Source organism: Python bivittatus, unplaced genomic scaffold, assembly GCF_059951505.1.
Source record: "Python bivittatus isolate LINGU-HERP-01145 unplaced genomic scaffold, Pbiv_v1 ctg000100_np1212, whole genome shotgun sequence".
Taxonomy (NCBI): domain Eukaryota; kingdom Metazoa; phylum Chordata; class Lepidosauria; order Squamata; family Pythonidae; genus Python; species Python bivittatus.
Genome location: NW_028277038.1, coordinates 1,659,671 through 1,682,205, shown reverse-complemented (window position 1 = coordinate 1,682,205; position 22,535 = coordinate 1,659,671). Strand labels below are relative to the sequence as shown.

Here is a 22,535-nt window from a genome sequence, read left to right as displayed (position 1 = left end):
TGTATGGATCTCTGGAGGACACTGTCCCAGAGAGCAGGTGTCCTTCAAGTCCAGCCCCCCAGATTGTAATGAAGCCTCCAAGACTGAAACACAACTTTAAGCCTCACTTCTTATCCCATCTAACTTCTGCTTGGAAACAAAGGTCATTTTTCATGGCACGATACGTAAGCAAAGATGTCTAACGGCATATAAAGGGCATCTTCTGTGCCCGCTGATTTCCCTGGAGCGGAATGAACATTTGAATCTTTCTTGAGTGCTTATTCCTCCGCATATATAGCCATTTCTGTTTATTCCCATGCAAAGGTTACATGGCCCTTCTGTGCTGCACTCAATAACCAGTTGAACTGGCTAAGCTACAGTGTGGTCTTTTTCTTTGTTTGTGGTATATTGTCTTAGGTAAACATAACCAATGGTGGTTGAGTAAATAAACTATGGTTAAGCACATAATGGCTTAACCTTCTGAGTGAACAGTCACTGTTTTGTGAATAGTCGCTATCTATGGGTAGGTATCTCTGCCTGCACCTCCTCCATCCTTTTTGAAGCCTCATGCCCTGGACTAGTTGGCAAAAAATGATGCCCCAGCAATGTTGGCATTAAGTCAGTCAAATAACCCAGAATTAGCTGGGTTCCCACCACACCTGAAGAGGCAAAGCAAACCCAAAGTAACCACAGTGTGCTGTGGGGACTGGGCCAAAGCCAGGCATCCTCAAGTGGAGGTGAGACTACAAGTCCCAGAATTCCCAACAAGAAAAAGAAAGGTCACTTGGGAAGGGGCTACAGCGCTAAGCCGTTCCCTGGCAACGCTTTCCCGGCGTTCTCCGAGCGCAGCAAGGCAGTTCTGCCCATCGCCTCTAGGAACGCGGAGAGGCTCCCAGCGTACCTTGCGCCGTCTCCACGGTTACCAGCGCTGGGCGCCCAACTGCGGCCTAGGCCACCGCGGCCTAGCAGACTGGATGGGGCGCAGAGGCCGGCAGCCGTCGCCGCTCCTCCTGGGGCGGTGTGCTTTCCTTCTCTTGCTGCTGCCAGGGGTTTGCCCATCCACGGCCGTGCCGACGAGCGAAGCGCCTTCGGAGCCGGCCACCAGTCGAGGCGAAGCCACCGCTGCGGGGCCGACAGCAGAGCTCCCTCCTCCTTCGACCTCCGGCTCCGTAGGGCTCAGCGAGGCGACCTCGACGGTGGGCACAGTCGAGACATCCAGCCCGCATCTCACGGCTCCCAAAACGCCTCATGTCGGCCCCTGGCCGGCGCCCGTGACCGATGGTGGGTCCCCGCTGGGTGGCAGGCCGGGAAGCAGGCTGTTGTGACTGAGTGGAGCCTCCATTGACAGGAGCAGTGATGTCGGAGTCCCGGGTCAGACTCTTCCAGCAGAAGGGCGAGAGGAGGTGGGGGAGGGGGCTGGACACGTCTGGGTGTCCGCACCATAGGGGTGGGACGCCAGGTGTCGCTGCACTACAGCTCCCAGCATCCCGCGCCATAGGCCGTGCTCCCTAAGGATCCTGGGAGTTGTAGGTTATTGGCATCTGGAGCGCTACCAATGGCTTACCTCTGACTACCTGTCCCGCTTCTTGGAGGCATCTGGCCAGCCGTGGTGGCAGGGAGGGAGAGGGCAAAAATTACCCGCCGAGCAGCACCACCTATGCACCTATTTCAATGGTTTTTCTCCTTGGTAAAATCCAGGGGTATGGGAATGCAGAACGCTAGTGTTAAAATATGCGTGTGGCTATAAGAAAAGAAAACTTGATCTGAAATTCCTTTGGTTTAGTTGCTCGGAAGGTAATAGTTCATGCAAAATGATTTTTAGAGTCGCTGGGAGTCAGGCGGCATATTCATTTAATTATTATTATTATTATTATTATTATTATTAGGATTTGCCATTTATTACCATTGTTGTAAAATGTGGTTTTCAGTGGCTAAGCTATGCGTCTGTGACCTCCTGGAGGATCAGTGTGATGTAAACTGTTGTTGCGATCCTGTTTGCACGGCTGCGGATTTCAGTGTCTTTACTGCATGTTCGGTTCCCGTTGTCACGTAAGTGTTCTGCATATGTTGTAGATTGTTGAAGTGAATGTGCATTTAGATGTTTCCACAAAGATCTCTAAGGCACTCTGTTTGAACCTGCCACATCACAATAGCAAATTGACAATGCTGTCCCTAACTCTAGGACAGTGTTTCTCAACCTTGGCAACTTTAAGAAGTGTGGACTTCAACTCACAGAATTCCCCAGCCAGCGTGCTGGCTGGGGAATTCTGGGAGTTGAAGTCCACACAACTTAAAGTTGCCAAGGTTGAGACAGATTGTTCTAGGGCAATGTCTCTTGAGATTAATATGTATGTATGCATGCATGCATGTATAAAAATAGAATAAAAATAGGATCTGGTTCAAATAAGCAGCTTTTGAAGTGGCACAATCTCCTCATAAAATAGTGCCAGTGCATAATATATAGAGTGGAGGTGTTTCTCTAAAAGCTTTAACAAGCCACAGTGTCTATGAAGTGAAAAACCAGTGCACTGGGGAGAAAGCTTTTCTTAACGTGCAAGGCTTGCTTGCAGGGAGATTTTTAATGGGGTTTCTTTTGAGAAGCAATTGCTATGAGTGTATTCTGAGCAGCTACAATCCTGGGAGAACCAAAAGCTGCATATGTGAATTTTAAATTCCAGATCGATAAAGGCAGATGATTTCTTAACCCCACTGAAGTGTTGCAAAATATTTGTAAGCCTCTGATTTTCCAAGAACTTTTCATTAAAGTTTGAAAAAATGTAACTGATATTAGAGTCATATTGACAAGGTAACATTTATAAATTATTATTATTCTTTACTCATGTAGATGGGCCTTATGAGTTACAAAGATGATGCTGGTTTGTAACAGCTTTCCCAACATTTTCAGACAAAAGTAACCAAAAACCAAACAGGATTAGTCTTATTTCTGTATCATTCAGATTGTTTTTCATTTGGGCACCAGGAATTGTTTCTACAGCAGATCCAAAAATACATTGCAGCTAGGTATATAGCAGAATTCTATCAGGTGAAAACCATGCAAATTAAATAGGGTCAGAAATGCAAAACATGAGCTAAAATGTTTTGTGTTTGCTAAATTCTGTATTAGCGCTTTAACACAGTGGGATTGTCACTTCCTTGCATTTCTGTACCCAGTTTAATGTTCCTGGATTAATTAATTAAGTGTGTGTGTGTGTGTGTGTGTGGAGTATTTTTCTGTTTCTCCATAGTGGAGCAATATCTCTGTAGCTACCAAGATTGTTTTAGGGGTGCATTTATGAATACCGTGTGCACTATTAATAGCCCATTACAATCCTCCTCCTGCTTTATTAATTGTTACTTGTTATGTATGCTGTTTCCTTCGGCATTCTTTCTTTGGCAGCCTAACCACGCTCCTTTCCTTTTACCTCTGCTGTTCTTGTGTGTTGTGAATTTGACATCCAAATTAAATGTTTGTGGATTAGTGGCATTCTACTTGAATTACCAAGATGCCAGCAAGTTTCCTGTTGCAGCCTCCCAATGCAGATTTTGCAGACTTTTTCACAGACTCCTCCTTACTTCATAGGGCCGTTCAAAATCACAGTATGAATGTTTGGGACAAAAGGCCCCACTTATCCAACTGCTTTCTTTTCCCTGACAACACCTCAGCATGTCTCCTTGCAGAAAATTGTCCTCAGCTCTTTGGAACATGAATTGTGCCACCCCAGGGATTAATGCTGGCTCTTGTTTGCCCACAGTGCCAGTTGCCACCTACATTCAGATATTTTGAGAACCGTTAGTTATGTCAAAGTTAAAGCTGACTATTAGGTGAATTTTCACCTATGAAACGAAGTATCACCTTGCTAGTACAGAGGCCCAAGTTGCACGCATGCATACGGTTTTGTGCTGACTTTCCAGAAGATGCGGCTTTACATTTGACCCCTTGTTTTTACACTGTCTAACCTGTTTGTCAAAACCACTCGCACCACTGACAGTTTACATACGGTGGTTTGATTTCAGAGGGTTGTTTTTATCATTTATGTGCCTTATTTTGACAATAATTTTTTTTTCCAATGGATTTTTATTCCTCCATGTGGAAAAAAAAAAAGGCATTCCTGTATGTAAAATGACTGAATGTTTAAAAGCTTCTCTTTTCTCTAGAGGTGACAGTCATTTCTGCAGGCAACAAGAAGCCCTCTATTCAATAGACCAATCAGCGCAGCCTCCAGAACGGGTATTTCAGCTAGTCGATAAAGTCAGTCCCGCTGTGTTCTGCCTTCAGACCACCAACTGTAAGTAGAGCGAGTTGAAGCCTTTTGGTTGGTGATAGTGAGGTGGGGGTGGTGGTCTGGGCATTCTGGGTATGCACTCCTGTTCAGATACACTTGCCTGTGAATCTGCCCCTCTAAAGGATTGTCCTTGCCAGGAGGGGCATAATTTTTCTTCCAACCTGAGTTCCATGGCTATCCGTGCTTGCTGTTGAAACTATCTACACCTTGTTCTTGATCAACTTTCAGCTTTTTTCCATATGACCTCAACACAGGAATCACAGGACGTGCAGTGGACATCTAGTTCCACCATGCCACGATGGAGTGTGATGTACTAAACTTTTCCACATTATTTTTTGCAGATAAAGCTGGCCTGTCCTTCCAAGCTCCAGAAATACCCACTCTGCATAATTTTGATAGGTTGCTTCAAGAATTTAACAGGGGTACCTTTGCTACTGAAAATGATCTCGCGCTGGAAGCTGAATCAGAGACCCAGCATGAGGCTAATGCAAATGACACCAGCAGATACAAAGTAAAGAGACCCTCTTGCCCATTCTATCTCTTGTTTTCTAGAAGCCACATTAAACTTTGTGTATGGGACATATATAGTGCCATTAGATGTTTGCCTAAGCATTTCCCACAACCTGATACTCTCCCAGCATCTGGTTGGAGAAGGCTGAGTAAAAGCCTCCCAGTGATGAACAATGACTGTATGTCTTCTTACTGGTAGAAAATGAAGCTTGTGTTTTTCTGTTGACAGTTTAAGGATCTCATTCAGACCTCCAACGGCTTTCTGAGGCTTCCTGCTCCACTTTTCTCCCAATGTGCTCATGGTAACCCTGCAGGTCAGAGAACACCCTCTTCCTTCTGGAGCTACTTCAGTGTTGTAGTTTGGGGATGGGGGCTCTGAACAATGTCCCATTTTGTTCTGATTTTTGAGATGATTGTGTCTGTCACAGCAGGCTCCACTTCATTAGTCATCTCTCTTTCCTGAAAGAAACCCAACAGGCCGCTCCTCTAAAGTGTTTTGCTTGGCTTCATAATTTTTAGAAGGACATATGTTTCTAAGACTTCAAGGCCAGTTCTGTACAAGCTTTGAAACAGGAACCTGAATCTTTGCATCCTTACTGGATGTGGATAAAACACAAACATGAAGAAACAAAGAGGGTGAGGAGATAGGGACTTCTCTGAGTTGCAGGCAGAGCACAAGCTTTGTGTGAAGAAGGTCCTAGGTTTGATTAACTATACTTGCATTTCATCTCTGGCTCAAGCCCTGGAGAGCAGTTGCCATCCAGTTAGTGTCCTTCTTGCAAGTATAGCAACCATCATCCTCAGCTAGATGGGGCTATAGTCTGATACCAGGGAGGGAAGTTTTGATGAGACAATCCTAAACGAGGCTTCCTTTATCATGTTGTAATCTGGATTTATCTGAGCTTCCTTTGGTGCTCCTGGAGCCAAACAGTAGAACATTTTCTAAGTTAAAAAAAGGGGGGGCATATATGTACATTAACTTCAGACACACGGATAACATGTTCAGAGAGTTGTAGAAAAGGCTGCTTGTTGCAACGTAGCCCAGTCCAAACTAGACATTCCAGGGCTTTTGATTTAACCCCTAATATGGATCTCTGCACTTGCCAAACTGAAGATTTCCTTCTGAGTCCTGGGCTTTGCTGCTTTCTTCAGGCTTCTTAATGAACCAGGCTGAGAAGTGCAACACGGTGATCAAGATGGATGAATGCACCACCTTTCCCGAATTCAGCATGCAATTTTACACCAATTTTAGCATTTTGGTGGTAAGTGCTTGTTTTGGGAGCTGTCAGAACACACAAAACAAATTGATGGATGGGGCACGCAGTCAGAACGGCTGGTTTGTTTTTCATTCAGAAATGAGTTTTCTGGCACAAACGCTAAGAGGTTAGGATAAGGCTGTACAATACGTGGCAATGCTTTGCCTGAAATATGACTTCTTTTTCTATTCCCATTAGGTACCAAATTCAAGGCAAACAGTAAGTTTAATTTTAATTCCCACTTTGAGCAATTTCTGATGGATCTGTAGGCAGATTGTGCTTAATGGCACAGTCATCTGCAACTCTCCCACTATAATTAAGAAATAACGGGGCTGTTATCTCTAGGTTGATATTCCACGTGACATTTCTATTTTAGTGGATGGATTTTGGAACTGTTACAAACCCAAATCGCTCTTCCTGAAGGCAGCAGGCGCAGGCAAAAAGAGGCATCCACGGGGTGCATAGGAGAAAGATGCGTCGGGCATTTCTCTGCTGCTTTTGCTTTCTTGGGGAAAATGGAAACTTACTGCACCTATATATGATCTTATGTAAGATTTTTCTTACAGTGCATATTGAGTAAAATCTTACCTTAAAACATTTCACCCATTCCAGAACAGAAAATACTTCCTAAGAGAGGTTTTTTAAGGGGGTATGTCAATTTTTCCTTGAAAAACTGTCCATTACAGAGATAAGGGAGATTTTTTTTTCTTCCAGATAACTTTCCCTGTTCTTTCCTGGGGCCCTCATGTCACTAGTGTGTGTGTCTGGCTGGATTCATGCATTATGTTAAGCCATGGTTTAGCAGTTTGAATAAACCACACCCTAGGTCTAAACCACCAACCCTAATGCGTGAATCCTGCCTGTGTGTGCCTGGGCTTGCCTGCACCAGTGATCACTGTCCCCTCAGCTGCAATAAAGATGCTGTTGTCACTCATTGATCTTTCAGGTTAATGTCACCGTCCAGTCCATCACAATTCAGACACCGGAGGGGCTGTGCACTCGCCTGGCCACTACAGATGTTGTGTTGCTCCCTGCATTAAATAATCAGTCATGCAGCAATGTGGTTCTTGAGGTAGGCAGTATTCCATTTTTTTTTGCCTCAGCATTTCATGCAGGGACAAGAGACTTTTGCACTTAATTCCAGAAAAAATTTCTGGAATTGTGCCTTCATTATCTCTTAATGCACTGTGCTAAGCCAAGGTTTGTTAACCGTGGATGGTTTATGAATTATCCAGGGTTGGCTGAGCCTAGCCAAAAGATTTGTAGCAGCCTGTAGTTTGAAAAGTACCATAACAATATAAAGAAAGGGCATTTTCGTTTTGCTTGATTTGTGGCGCCTGCCCTCTGGAATCTGGTCCTCCCCGAGATCTGGCCAGCTTCCATCCTGATGGCGTTTCAGGAGGCCTTAAAGACTTGGCTCTTCTCCCAGGCTCTGGGCCAGGGTAGCGGGAGCATCATGCCAGGTGTCTGATGTGTTTTTGTTTTGCTGACCAGGTTCACCATCTTGTTTCATGTTTTTATTCCTATTAGAGATTTGGTATAGATTTGGTTTTTATATTGTGAGCCACCCAGAGTAAATTTGGAGTCGGGTGGCACCTGTCGAACAAATTAAAACAAATTATACTTGCTTTTCAGGCAGACTACCTCATTACCTTTACAGAGGCGGGTGAAATCGTAGGGGCAGCCGTCTTGCTGGTTCTGGGGACAGTTAATCTAACCACAATTTTTGTGCAGCAGACCTTTGCCATCCATTTCATACAGGTAACTTCTCAAGTATGTTAATGATTTTTTACAAAATAAATATTGAGTCTCCCCCAAGGAATTGGAAGCCTCATTGGAAGAAGGTATTTCTCAAAAGGAGGGGGAAGTGTCAAAGATTTGTATTTAAACTTCAGCTGAGCGCGCTGCCCCAGCTCCGATGTTTTTCAGTAGCTGTCTCTCTTCTGCAGGCCATTGAAATAATAATAGCTACTTAATAAGGCAATACGTATTTTGCTAAGGGATGATTATATATGTGGCTTTGTATTCAAAACAAACAATGAAAAGAAAAATCAGTAAACTTCAAATGTTATATTTTTCACTTTTTTTTAACAGCAAGACACTCAGCCTGTTCCCCTCAGCGGAAGCCCAGGTTATGTGGCTGGATTACCAATAAAGGCTGGATTTAGGTCAGGTGGATATCCTTTTTTCCCTCCATTACTGAAGCAAAATTCTCTCTGGAAACTGGGTGCCTTCCTAGTGGCTGTCTGAGGCAGGTCTCTGACTGTATTTCCTACCCTTTATTTCTCAATTCTTGAATGGTTCCAGAGCATAACTGGAGAAGAAAAGTTTTGGTTTCTTCCATCTGCTGGGTGACAGAAACTGAGATAGTGCATCATCCTAGGAACTGTCACTTTTAATTAGAAAAGTTGCAGAAAGAGCAGTTCAGAAAAATATCAAAGCAATGGCAAATCTGGTTACTAGATTTATAGTTAGAACAACTCGTGAGGTTCAAAATGTAAGGCATTTTGCAGGGAAAAAAAATAGCCTACAGACACATTTTAGGTGGCCAAATCTTGGCTCCTCCCCTTTTTTGGAGCTTGCCACCTCCCTTGGCAGCCCACTGGGTTGCAGGAAGCTGCATCACATTCCACCCCATTCCAGCTCACCTGGATTTGGAAAGGCTATCTGAATATGCCAAGGCAGCAGCTGAAAAGTGTGTGATTGGCTGTTTGCTCCAGCATTAGAAACAAGGTGGAGGTTTGCCTTGACATTTTGGTCTCCCTGCATTCAGCACTGAGGGCATTGTTGTCCCAGAGACTTTTCATCCTGGAACTGAATTCAGTCCCTGGAATCTCCAGGTAGATGACCAAGTAGCTGGAGACATGAGGCTGGGCTCACACTTCAGGCTAAGGCATTGTTTGGAACTGGTTCTGCCACTTGTTGTATCAGCTCTGCCATGTTTGTGAGCCACAATTTATGATTGCCTGTATTATGCAAATCCAACTAATTGTGGCTAATTCAGTAATCTGTGATTAAAGAAACCACAGCTTAGTGCAACACACAAGCCCAGCCGCTGCATCAAGGCTATGTTTTTCCTTCACTCGCTGCATTTACCTCTGGAGTCATTCAGAACTTGAACGAAGGAAGCCAGCTGACCATGATGAAAAGCACCACAGCTCAGGATTGTTTCCGTGTGGAAGGGAGCCGAACCCCAGTATTGTTTGGGTACAATATGATGTCTGGATGCAAAGTGCGGTAAGGCGTAAGCCAGCTGTTTTTCTGACACGTGGTCTTCCCTCCTTGCATGCTGCAGCAGCCCTTAAAAACATTCTAAGTAGCAAGATGCCCACATTTCTGGAGCTTTGGGGACTGCTGGTTTGGTTTTCTAGCCCAGCTTTTCCTGACCTGCTGCCTTCTAGATGTGCTGGACTACAGTTCCCATCACCCCCAGAGCAGCATGGCTAAAGTGTAATGGGATGTCTGAGGGACCCTGAGGAAGGAGGGCTGAGGAAGTGTCTGAAAGAGAGTAACCCTGCCTTAGTTATGCTCGGTATAAGTTGATCTGGAGGATGGCTTTGACAGGCTTTCAAGGTTCTGTTACATACAATAAAGATCTTTTCAGAAGTCCAAGTGGCTCTTGTGTCCTGGGATTGAACATAATCCCACTTGCAGGGCCTGGCACAAGGCAACACAGCCTAGTTTAGCTTTTCCACAGGCAGATTTATGTCAATTTATGGAGGCATCCACAACAGGGTTGCTGACAACGGTTTTCTTTCCTGAAGAATTACCGACAGTGCTGACTGTACGCTTCTGGCTCCAGATATCCTAAGAGTGTTGAAGGGCCAAAATTTTCCAGACTGCGTGGCCTCTTTTGGAGATTCCCTGCCTCAGAACGGACTGGACTGGGTCCAAATCTCTTACAATTCCACCAGACCGGTAAGACGACAGACAACCTGGCTAACTTCTGTGTGGATGTTTTCTTTGCTCCAAGAACTGTCCTGGAAGAGAAACTCTCTCCCAAGATTACTTTGGGATATGTAAATTATGCCTATGTAAGCTAAGTAAAAAAAAAAAATTCCAGAACACAGCACAGAAAGGTGCTTGGAATTTACTGATGGCCCAGAGGGATTTGGGTTCAGCTTTCATTCTTATCTAAGAATGTATCCGTCCCCCTGCTGACTCAAATGCTCCAAGTCCTCCATTTATGGGACAAAGTGCGGCAGTCAACATCCTGCAGGCTTCAAGATGCTTAGCCAGGTTAGAGGGGGCCGATACCTCTGCAACCGTAACAATGATCACTGGGGCAGCTGGAAGAAGTCCAGCCAGCTCTTCCTCATCGAAAGCGGGGCTTGTAACTGACCAATGTCGCTATCTTTTTCAGACCTCCTGTGAAATTCCAGTGTCCTTTGAAATGGAAGTTAAGTGGACTAAATACGGGTCCTTGGTCAACCCCCAGGCTAAAATTGAGCGCTTAACGGTGCTAATAACAACTGCTGCCTTACCCAAGGTGGGTGGTGATCTTCTGCAACAGGAGGGAAAGGAACAACACTTAGAGCTTATTTTTAACTTGGCTTACTCATTCTGTGCTTGTAAGGTACCGTGGGTGTGTGCTAGACATCCGCCTGACAAAACTGGCTTTCTCTTCTTGAAAGGGCAATCTTGGCGCCTTGCAGCACCACATTGGAGGCTTCTTTGTGGCTTGTGCTTTAGTCCCGAAAGAGGCACAGAGCTGAATGCGACCAGCAAGCTTTGCCCAAAAGCTCTACGTGCAGCCAAGGGCTTCCCAGGGAAACTGGCCAGGCGTTCCTGTTCTTCTGCTGTAATGAAAGCTCTTTATAAAAAAAAACCCATTCATACAATGGTTCTCACAAAATATTTCTAAAGTCAGATTTAATAAAAGCCTGAAGTCAGTCTGGGGTCTAGAATAGAGAGGAGGAGAAAGTGAATAAGGCTGGGTTAGTATTTGTGGCTTCTGACCATCAGTGAAGCCAGCAATCCTCCTTGTTTTATAAACCAAGATTTGTGGCTTAGTGCTCTTCATGAACAGAGTTGGAAGAGGTCCCTTAGGCCATCCAATCTCACCTCCTGCTCAGACAAAAACTTAAAGCACCCCTGACAATTGGCTATCATAATTGTGCTTGACTGCATTCACCTATTGTCTGGATGTTTTTTCTAACATTTAGTTGGAATCGGTTTTCCTGTATCTTAAATCCATTATTCTATGACTAGAGGCCTTCTGGGCAGCATCTGCTCAGGTATTTGAAGAATATATCTTCTAGTCTTCTCTTTTTGAAGCTAGAGTTTCCCAGTTCATAGGACTTAGCTTTTTAATCCCCCAATTATCTTCACTGCCCTTCTCTGAATGTTGTCCAGAATTAGTTTAGTGCAGGCAGGCATCATAGTATTTCACATCTGGATGCAGCTTCAATTTTGCAGATAGGCCTTCTATACCTGTAGAAGCTTTCACTTGGGCGACCTCCCACTGCTAAACTTGATATCCGGAAGCAAAAGGCTTTTGTGCTGCACTCCCACAGCAGCCGTACTCAAGTCCTGACTTCAGTCTCTTTTGCTCTTGGTTGACTATTGGTCTATTGGTCTATCATCTGCCTCAGCATATTTTTAAAGTCCTTTGGCTAGCATTGCCTAGATCAGCATTTCTCAACCTCTGCAACTTTAACGTGTGTGGACTCCAACGCCCAGAATTCCCATGCTGGCTGGGGAATTCTGGGCATTGAAGTCCACACATCTTAAAGTTGCAGAGGTTGAGAAACACTGGTCTAGATCATGTTCCAAAGTAAAATGTTTCTTTTGTCTGGGGGGAAGTGATAGCCTGATTCTCTCTCTCTCTCTTTTTTGCAGGTCGATTCAGGAAGTGAACGCATCCTCCAGATCCTCAGCTCGGTTTCGTTTGTCGACATCTCTGCCCCTGCGCAGCCAGGATACAAAGCTTGGCCAACCATCGAGGCCAACTTGCCCTTTGATTTTTTCTTTCCTTTTGTTTAAAACTACATGCAGAGTCACAGGATCTCAGCTTCATGTTTTAAAGTGGGAACTTTTCTTCAAATCTACACTGAAGTTGAAAACAGATGTTGCATAAAAGCGAGCAGGTGCCAAGATTGTTTCTGCCCGCACTCCTGCCAGCATCAACTTCAGGAGGACAGCTGGAATTAAGGTGGGCCTTGGCAGAGTTGGGTTGAAGATCTTGCTGCAAGTTCATAAATATGGACAGAGGCATGGATTCTACCATATGCTCTCATGCAAGAGAGCCACACAGACTGGGAAGGCTTAAGAGTTGAAATCCAATGTGTTTGGCAGGCCCCAGATTGGGAAGGGCAGCCTGCCACCTCCAGAGTCCAGTATGATGGGGTCTTCCGGAAGTTAAGACACAACAGTTAACAGTGCCAATATGTCCAATGCTCAAAGGAGGGAGCAAGGGGAAAAAAAGTAGCAACCAAAATTCTGAAAGCGGGGGAGTCTGGAGAAAGATACTGCCCTTATACATTAGAAACCTCTTCTGGCTATTACAGTTGTAGCTTTTGTGAATTAACGGAGATCGCCTTCTGAATATGGATTTGGATTTATTAAATTATTTCTGCTAGTCTTTTGAAACTGTACAGCTGTACAAGAAAGCGTGGAGCAATTCATTTTATAATGTTGGAGCTGTTCTACAACTCTGGGTCTCCAAAAGAGATCTAGGGCAGCCTAGTCCCAGCTGGGTGTCCTCCAACCCCCCTCCAAGCATGACTAGGAGGATAGGGGGAGGCAAAGTCCACTATATCTGAAGGGCATCAGCTTCAGAGGAGAGCAGCCCGTGCTGATAAATGCGCCAAAGGATATTTTCACAATGTCACCCTGTAAACATAAAGTAGCTTCTCAGGGCCAGAACTGAATCCAGGGAAGAGATTGTCCACCGTAGGTCCAAGCCAGGCATCTTATTTGGACTGGCTGAGTAGTCCATGTTGCTTCAAAAGACCATTCAGCCTTTCAATTTCTATTTCCTGTTAGAGAAAAAGAAGTGAGGTAATTTCCCATGTCACTCAGTCCTTGATCCACATCTTCATCAACAGCCCCTTCCCATTTGGGGGGACAAAGCAGGTGAAGAGGAGAATGAAAGTGGAATTAAGAAGCTCTGAGGGAAGCCTAAGATCAGTTCTCTCTTAATTATCAAATAAAAATAATGACAACTGAATTCCCAGCTATCACTATTCATTTTTTTACCTTTCATTTGCTCCTGGCTACATTTTATATTTCATGGAAAAAATTAAGGCTTCCAGGCCATTCCAAGAGGCAGTGCAGTCGAAGCCATGCCACTAAATTGGAATAAATTTAGTTGTAGCTAGCATAGAAGCCCCTGTTGTTTCAGCTGCGTCCATAGCCAGATCCAGGGAAGTCCTCTGGAAGGGAATGAAAAACCTCACCTTCTCTGCACAGCTGCTTTCCAGGTGCTGGACTTTGACACTAAGCTGCAAATTGGCTTGCTTCAGTTTGGAGATCTGCTGCTCTGAGCGGGTCTTCACTGACAAGATGATTCCTGCAGATGGAATCGAAGGACAGAACATTCACAAAACTATCTGCCATTCACAAAACTATCTGCCATTCACAAAACTATCTGCCATGCCTGAGGACCACTTATAAATTAGCATCACAAGATATTTAGAGCAAACATCTTGCTAAGGAAGTCATTACAGAAAAGGGAATGGCGGGCTGGAATTGTATAAACCTTAACAAACCCAGAGGCTAACTCAAAACTTTCTAGTTCTTTTATCGGTTCTCAAAAAGATTCAGGGGTCTCCCTTGGGATCTGGATTCTGAAAGCCTACTCATTTAACCAACAGGCTTTGGCAAAGTAATGGGCATTATGTAAAGACAGCCCTGGTAGACTTGAGAAAAGAAGGGAGTGCAGAAAGAGAAGATTCATGGGGATGAAAACATCCAGGACCAGGTGGTCCAGGAGCTGTGCAGCATTGGCAGAAAGGCTTGGTCTTTAGGTCAGGGAGCCAAGAGTGCAGCAAACCCCAAAAGAGATAAAGGAGGAGGAAGCTGTCCCATTAAAGCACCTCTTTTGATAATTCTTGGACAACCAATACACTATTCTTGAGCACTGAACAATTGAATTCCTAAAGGCACCCTTAAAATCTGTCCTGTTTTCAAGACTTACCATTGATAATCCTGGCCACTCGCCACAGCCTGAGCAGAATCAGCAGTCCGAGAGCTTCAAACTCATGCTCCCGGAAGAGAACAACAATGTCGAGGATGAAGGAGACAACCACCACGATGGCGTCCAAGACTTCAAACTTGTGGTGGAAGAACTCCAGGCGGTAGGCAAAGAGCTTGAAGCTGACTTCCACCAGAAAGAGGGTTAGAATGGAAAGGCTCAGGTAGTGAAAGACCTGGGAAGCACAGAAGCGGCAACAGGAATGTGAAAAAGCTACAAATGGCACAACAGGGAGTCTGGGGTGGCATGAGGCATGAGACCAAAGGAACACATGTGCCCTTTACCATTATTATTATTATTGGCCTCGTTCAGGAAGACGTAGTTCACCGTATAAGCACATAAAGCATTTCAGTATTTGTCCAATCCAAGTTTTTGCACCCTTATAACTTGGTCTACAGTTCGACAATTACTCCCTACTTTGCCAAGTTTGTCTTCTGATTCTACAGGAGGGGAAAAGTACACATAAACCACAGTTGCCCCAACCAGTGAAAAATCTTCAATCATCTGTTCTCTTAGGTTTCAGCAGATTCATTCAAGCTTATCTTTGCATCGAGGATTAAAAATCCGCTGTCTTTTTATTTAAACAACGCAGGTGTTCGAGACACTGGATGGGACTCCCACCACAAACCTTCTGAATGATCAGAAGACACCCACTGCCCAGAGATTCTCCTCTGTTCCCATTTTCACCTTTGGTGCAATCTCATCTTTGTCAGGATGGATGATTTTCAGATCCAAAAGCAGTTCCCCAAGGACCAGCACAGCATCCAAGATAACCAGGCAGACCACCAAGATCTGGGATGAAAGGGGAAAGCATTAGGGTAAAAATGATACGATGTTCTTGTAAATCAATCAGCAGATCTTGAGGTCATCTCCCATAGATATTAGCAGTGAATATAACCAAAGTACAGCAAATAAGTGCAGGGGAAGGGGAGAACAATTAGGACTATCTCCTTTTGCGCTTCCTATTGTCTTCCCAAAACAGTCAATGATGAAAAAACGAACAGCAGTAGTTAATGCATTGGGCTCCAGAATGGAAAACCAGGAGTGATAACTCTGTTTGAAACAAGATAACAAGTGTGTGCACACAACCGGGGAATGTCATAATTGACTTCCACAGTTTACTATATAAACCAGGACTGGCTAGGTTAGCTACAGCAGAAAGTGAATTATTTGGTTTTGGCAAAACACACGGTATAAACCATACCTGTGATTTGGATGCTACTTAACAAATTGTGCAGATCTAGTCAACCAAAGATTGTTCAACAACTCCTGGTTAAAACAAACTGGAACAACCCAGTGTGAGAACGGAATGAGAAGGTTGCATCCTGGTCTTCTGCTTGCGTGACCCAGAACTTAGGTAACAGAGCCCACTCGGAAGAGTCCCTACCTGAAACCTGTGGGATTGGAATAGCTTTTTCATAACATCTCTGAAGGTTGGAGCCCTGGGTGCTGACTCGACTTTAACGACAGCCTCTGGTGTCTTCCCTTCTCCTTCCTCTTCCGTCTCTTCTTCCTCCCATTTCTTGTAGTCGTTGTTCCACTGTGCAGGATCGTCTCCCACCACTGTGAAATGTTTCAGATACATCGACATGGTGGCTCCTCAAAAGTGCATCACCCCCTTGAGAACAGCTGCAGAAGTAGATCACAAGCCACCCTCATTAGTAAAGGCACAATCAATCACCTTCCTAGGAATACATCAATAAATTGCATTAATCTGTAATTTATTTCAATAGAATTTTGTATTAGAACAGTGAAACTTGCTTCTCTGTTGGCTTGAGCAACAGTCTCATGGCTATCATAAAGAATTACATATTCAGTCAAGAGCCATGCTGGCTTGGAGAAAATGGGAGTTGTTGTCCAGCACATCTGGAGGCTGTGGAAGCTGGATCACTTGCATGATGGAGGAAACTTTACTGAGCAGTCAATTTTGCACACCCAAGGTGAAAGGCCATAGGACCAACCAAGAAAACACGTCCGCCGAAGAGAAAGCCCGCAATTTCCTTGAGAGCTAACTCAAAATGTATCCCATTGTTTGGAGGCCCCCAGAAACCCACTTCTGTGGTTAGCCTTACATGGACTGACTTTTCAGACTGACTTTTCAAATAAGCAAGACAAACGCGTATTAAAGGGAGATTATATTCCTGATGTTCTCAAGCTGGACAGGTGAAAAAGAAAAGGAATCAGCTGGAAGTGATCCTTTAGTCTGCTGAGTCCAGATCCCTGCTCAATGCAGAAAACCAAATTTAAGGCCCCTCCCCAGCAGATAACAGTGCAGGCACTACTCCGCCCAGAATCATTGACAGTCAGGTGGCATTCGACTTTAATAAATCAAAACCATCCAGCACAAGAAAATGTAGCGCTTTCCTAATTTACTGTTCCACTCTTGAATCACTTTTCCTACTAGGAACATTCAATGTAGCATCAATTTGTTATTGAGAGTGGCTGCCACAGCATGTGATGAAAGCCCAGAAATTACGTTCCTTTAAAAGGGAGGGGGGGTTAAGAACCCAATCTCTCCCATGAGTGCTGCAAAGAGAAATAAGATACGGGGAGCCTTTTAGTGAAAAAATGCTGCCTTAATGCATACCTTTAAGAAGAGGAGAATTAGGATATTTAATGGCCACACAGGCAGCCAGCACTGACCCTCAGAGCACCCACAAGGCGTCTTCCCTCTTACCGTTTCTAAGCTCCCCTTCTCCGTGTGCAAAGTCTGTCTGCCTTCTACAAAAGGATCTTGACCAAAACGGTGGACCCAAAAGGCCGCCACAGGGAGGTCTGCCGTGCTAGAGAAACATTTGCCCGCTTGTAGGAAGGGCAAAAGGGAGAACAAAATAAGCCCGTGTTTCCTGTCTGGTTTATTTTGCATAAGACATTTCTGTTGCAATCCTTTCTGCTGATGAGGGTGAGCAAGCCCTTCATCGGGGAAAGCCCACCCTGATTAGTCAACAGCTGCGATTAGAACAGCAATCTCTCCGCGTGTTTGTTGTGGGTACAAGCCGTCGCTAGAACAATTTCTCCTTGTCCTTGGCTATGATGGAATCTAGGTGGTGGGTGAAGAAACCTTATGGAAAGCTTTTTCAAAAGGAAGACCCACATGGGAGGGGCAAGGACTTGCTCAATCTAGCCAAAAGTGCAACCGATCAGTTGTAGTGCAACCAAAGTGGACGCTGGGTGAGAGGACTAGTCGGCCCAGATGTTTGTTCTGTTTATGGTACCTTACTGATCAATACCAGTAAATACTGGTTTATGGTACTGCTTAAAATAACTTCCAGGTTATTTCAAGAACAGGTTTACATTGCTATGCAAGATCTCTAATCGAGATCAGGAATTACAACTTTCTTATCTATTCCCTTCACTGGCTAGAAGGGATTACAGTGAATATTGTCTAGCAACAAACATCCTCACTTCCCTTTAGGGGTGGGGGAAGAGTATAAGCTTTACAAAAGGAGCAAGGAATGCTCTTGAAATGCTCAAGGTTATTGCGAAACCGTAGCATGCCTTCAGAGCATTTGTCGTTATTGCTAGCCTTCTATTTTTAAGCATTAAGAAATGTGTCAATGTTTCTCCCATAACAAATCAGGTCCACAACTGCAAATTCTTCATTATTTCTTAATATAGTGCCCCCGCTCCTCCCTCTTCCATCGTCCTGAACTTGAATGCACTGGCTAAACCGATGGGCGGACACCAGGTTGGGGCAAGCTTACACAATCTGCAATCCTGTTGAACAATTTATAGTAACAGTTGTGTGAAAGAGAAAGCCGTTCAGAGCTCAGCCACGAAAATCAGAAATTTGCCTATTTATAGAAGCCAGCATTTAAAACAGACAGTCCCAAGAAGGAAAGTAGGTTACTTGACTAACCCCAAAGTGGTTGGGTTCAAGCACCACACTAAGCCACTAACCATGAATTACAAATGTCAGTGGCTCCGTTGACAGCTTGTGCTAAACTCAGAATAAAGTGTCTATTCCAGGAATAGGAATCTCCCATTAGTACTCTAAGCCCCGCAGAAGAAGAGGCATTTGGGGTTGGGGAATAGTTGAGGCAGGAGAACAGACCCAGTCCTCCCGAGCTTTAAAAAGCCCCTGTTTGGTTCACTTGTTTTTGGAAAGCTGTAGCATTTACACCACCCAAACTCGAAAGAAGGAAACTTTCTAGGCCTAAAGTGCTGACCGTTTCATCTGTCACATGTCTTGAAAACCTGGACTTCAATGCCACCTGGCAAACTGTCAGGTCTGGACTGACGCAGAAATCATAGCATCCCACAAACCATTTCTCAGCCATCTTCCTAGTCATCTGGGAAGAGGGGCAGAACTGCTCTACTCCCACAGCACTGAGGGGAGAGCCCAAGAAAGAGAGTGATCTGGTTTATATTCCATGCCGCCCCATAGTTTCTTTAACCATGATTTGCTGAATAAGCCACAATTGGCTGTCAAATCCAAGCAAACTGTGGTCAGATCAAACAACTGAGTTATTTAAGGCTTCCAGAATTCCCCGATTTTGGACTTTGAGCCAAATGCCAAGAGGCATCTTCCGTTTCTTGTAAGTCAACTCTCCCCACCCTGTTCAAAACACCTAGGAAACTCAGTGAAGCTTGTAGAAAAGTCTGCCTAGTTAAATATTCTCCGTCTTCCACTGAAACTGACACAAGGGATTTATTTACCTTTCTTGCAGTCAGTCCGGTCCTCCTTCAAGAAGACCTTTCACAACTTTAGGATCTAAAAGACCCCCACCCCCCCCAACAACCTTCCCAACCTTTCTGCCCTACAGTGTTGCTTGCCCTCAAAACTGCCCCCATCCTCAACTGAAATGTCTCTGGCTTCCTTTATACTTTCAGCCATTTCCTGCTGCCCAGATCCACCCCCCCCTTTTTTTTGGCTCAACATATGATCAGCTCGCTTGATTTTATCAAACGGTGTGCATTGCCAAACATTCCAGTTTTGGGCAATACTGTTTGGTAGTTCTGCTAACATCCTGTTGGACTTCATTATATTAACATCTTTAAATAATCACCCAGCTTCTAAATTCTCTGGCCTTCAACTTCCTTTTCCTTTTTCTAGCGAAAAGCCCTTCCTTCTACCGTTAAAAGCTCAACCATTTTCTTATTTATTAATATTGAAAAAAGAAGTTCCTCTTTCTATAATTTGAGAAACAAGTGCTTAAGGTGTTTCATTTTACACTGCTTAGCCACTGCACTTATATGGCTTGAGCACAATTGTGTCAGTAACATGTCCTGAGTAACCCTGGGCACACACGTTGCTAGAAGCATTCATGGAGTCTGTTTGGTTTGGGATTAGCCAAATCCATCGTTATTAAACCAGGTTTATTACTGCGAGGCTTGTATGAAACTGGTGCAAGATGTTATTATTGAATAAGCCATAACTTGCTGGAATAACACAACATGCTGTCATAAACCATGACTCCCAAACCAGAAAGCTGGACTTGAACAACCCCGAATCCCAATATTCCACTGAGTATTAATAAGCCAAGCCACATGAAGCAGTACCAGCATAAACTTTTTTCCTTTGACTCTGCTCTGATTTCTTTCTCCAGAGTGCAAATCTCTTCCTACCGTGGTACAATCATCCAGCAGCATTAAATTTAAAGCACACAAAATCCCGTCACCCCCAGATGTTCCCCTGCCATCCCAGCCTCCCCTGACCTGGAGCCCCTTGAGAGAGCTCAAGCCCATCTTGAGGACCAGGTCAAATCAGCAGACTTCACCCGTAATTCCTTGAATAAAGCCCGGCTGGCTAGATTGGTTTAGTCTTTGTGGTTTTGAACCAAACAAACTACATTATGGGTTAGTGCAGTGCGTGAACTCAACTGGAGGCTAAACCAACTATGTTACGGGTTAGTGCACTCGCTCAACTGAAGCAAAATTCCCAAGTGAAATGGAACAGGTTAACTCTGAATGGGCATGAGGAAGGACCCCATCCTAGAAGCCCACTCTGCACACCGAACGGCCTTGGGCCTGTTTCAGGATGGATGCTCTCAAGACAGCTGGCCACCTTGGGCATCCTGGACCATGCCCGCCTTCTTCTAACTCAGACTGCCACCAACCCTTGGCTAAAGAGCCCGAGGGATCTTTGGGGAAACCGCCGCAGCCCACATTCATTTCTAACACAAGGCTCCTAAGGGCAAGCTTTCAAAGAGCCAAAGAGGAAAGCCCTGGGATCTGGTTCCCACGCAGCTGCACTAAATCATGGTTTGTTGACTCAATCACAGCAGGCTGGGCTAGGCCGGCCACCACGGTGGACAACTACGCTGGCTGGATTCACACGTTCAAGCCAACCATCTTTCGATTTAGACCCTGGCCAGATCCCGAGCAGCGGTGGAATGGCCCAAGCTAGTTTTAAACGCTCCGAGCAAGTTCGCCCAAAGAGGAGAAGAAAGGCGCGCTTTCGCCCTCGCCCTCCCCCCCCCCCCCCGCCTGCATGCCCTGCTTCCAAACGACCTTTCTCCGGCGAGAGCTGAGCTGAGCTGAGCTGAGCTGAGCGGATGTTCCCCGCGCTGAGCCAAGTCGGGGCGCCTGCGCAGCCCTTCGCCTCCCAACTTCGAAAAGAGAACGAGCCGGAGGAGGACGCCGAAGCACCCCCAACTGGGGAGCGGGGAGGTCCTGCCGGGGGGAACCGCCGCGGCTCCCAGCATCGGTGCGGGGCAGCAGCGGCGTCATCCCGGGTCTGCTTTGGGGGGCAAGGCTGCGCCCCCCGCCCCAGGCAAGGGCTACTCAAGCCCCTTGGGGAGGACGCAGGACGCAGGACGCGGCCAGCTTTTCAGGAGGCCCCTCCCCGCCTCCCTTGCTCGGGCGAGGGGCCCTTCCCTCCACGCGCCGGACGGCCACGCAGCGGGGGAAGAAGCAGCGCGAAGGGGTCGCCGCCGCCGCCGCCCGCCTTCTTCTCGGGGTCCTCGGCTCTGCCTGCCGCTGCCCTGGCGGAGGGCAGGCAGGCAGGCTGGCGCGGCTCCCCTCCCCTCCCCTCCCCTCCCCTCCCGTACCGTGCGGGGCCACCATCCGCCTCGAATCGCCAGCGCGGAGGCTCGGCTGGCTGCTGCTGGTGGTGCTGGTGCCGCCCCCGCCTCCGCCTCCCTCGCCTCATTGGCGCAACCAGCGGCGTTTGGATGCAGAAAGAAGTGCTCGGGGGGGGGGCGGCAGTCCGGTCCGGTCACCCCGCCCCGCAGCCGCCTGGAAGGGCCCGGGCGAAGCAGCCCGGAGCGCGGCCGAAGGGCGCCTCTCCCGCTGCGCCGGCTCTCCTCGCCCCCCGCGGGCAGGGAGCGCAGGCGGGGGCTTCTGCGAAGCCGGAGGGGGATTCGGGAAAGGCCCCCGGCCGCGGCGCTCCAGGCGCGCCAAGAGCGGGAGGAGAGGGCCCGGGGAGGCGGGGGCGCCGGGCCCTGGGTGACCGACCTGCGTCTGCCGAGCCAGCTCCGGGCGGGATGCTCGCGCGGGTGGCGGAACCACGTCGAGCGCGCGGCCTGGATTCGCCCAGCCCCTCGGGGTCAGCCGCGGGCCCGGCCCGGCCCGGCGTCGCGCTTAAGGCGCCAGACTAGAAACCGGGGACGGCGAGTTCCCGGCCCGCCTAGGCGCAAAGCCAGCTGGGCGCCCGTGGCCAGTCCCTCCCTCGCAGCCCTGGGAAGGAGGCAATGGCGAGAAAACCGCTGGGGCTCGTCCGGGCAGCCTCCGAGAATCGGACGACTGGACCAATTAAAAAAAATGCACGAAGCCCGGCTGGGAGAGAGTTGGTGGCTCAGCCGCATCCCCAGAGAAGGGGTTGCCAGCTTCCGCTGGACTCGGGTTAGGCCTGCTTCGCACATTACGCTGTGAAGCCGTGGTTCCCGAGCCAGCCAAAGCAAGCCCGCCGTGGTTTGGGGGCTGCATGTATGTGCGCACTCTGACATGGCACCTTTAGCCTGGCATCTCCAAAGTGGGTGGGCACAGCTGTTTGGGGAGGAGGCTCAGTGGGTGGCTCTTCCACCCACTTTGACTCAACCCCCCATTAGTTCTAACCCCACCCGTGTGTGCTTGTGCTGCACTAGTTAAGGACCACTAGCCCCATTATTACTTTGATTTGTAAGCCAAGAAGTCTTCAGTAAGTATAGAGATACCCAGGACCACCCAAGAGGCCATCGAGCGCATAGCACCCCGGGGCACCTTCTGTAACCACTGAACAGCTACGGTCGTGCGTTTTACAAACCCCTGCTGCTTCCGCTGTCACACCCATTGAGGGTAGTGCACCATGGACTCTACTGGCTTGCATACAGAGTTATGCGATGGCTCCCTCTGGCAGAGATCACCTTTTCGAGTGTGACAAGCAGATCC

The 22,535-nt window shown here is 46.8% G+C and overlaps 2 protein-coding genes across 7 annotated transcripts; one reads left to right on the top strand and one right to left on the bottom strand.

Annotated features, from left to right (window-relative positions):
• Positions 1 to 610: 610 nt before the first annotated feature.
• Positions 611 to 12,624, top strand: TCTN1 (tectonic family member 1; the record flags this gene model as incomplete). The annotated part of the gene is made up of 14 exons (XM_088135169.1): positions 611 to 1,175; positions 1,908 to 2,028; positions 4,135 to 4,265; positions 4,604 to 4,773; positions 5,002 to 5,086; positions 5,925 to 6,034; positions 6,227 to 6,247; positions 6,975 to 7,100; positions 7,664 to 7,789; positions 8,123 to 8,205; positions 9,125 to 9,265; positions 9,793 to 9,946; positions 10,392 to 10,517; positions 11,870 to 12,624. Coding segments are annotated over 14 exons (2,103 nt in total), but the record flags the coding sequence as incomplete, so codon positions are not given.
• Positions 12,569 to 21,773, bottom strand: HVCN1 (hydrogen voltage gated channel 1). Of its 6 annotated transcripts, none has more exons than XM_088135179.1 (7): positions 21,218 to 21,569; positions 16,903 to 17,027; positions 15,613 to 15,854; positions 14,913 to 15,017; positions 14,169 to 14,400; positions 13,429 to 13,541; positions 12,569 to 13,008 (listed from the first exon to the last, which is right to left on the bottom strand). In XM_088135179.1, the coding sequence occupies exons 3-7, from the start codon at positions 15,814 to 15,816 to the stop codon at positions 12,943 to 12,945; spliced, it is 720 nt and encodes a 239-aa protein (XP_087991305.1). In that variant the 5' UTR covers positions 15,817 to 15,854; positions 16,903 to 17,027; positions 21,218 to 21,569; the 3' UTR covers positions 12,569 to 12,942. The 6 variants fall into 6 exon arrangements, with proteins under 6 accessions (XP_087991305.1, XP_087991306.1, XP_087991303.1 ...); XM_088135180.1 differs by lacking the exon at positions 21,218 to 21,569 and adding an exon at positions 20,679 to 21,167; XM_088135177.1 differs by lacking the exons at positions 16,903 to 17,027; positions 21,218 to 21,569 and adding an exon at positions 21,624 to 21,773.
• Between the last annotated feature and the right edge of the window lie 762 nt (positions 21,774 to 22,535).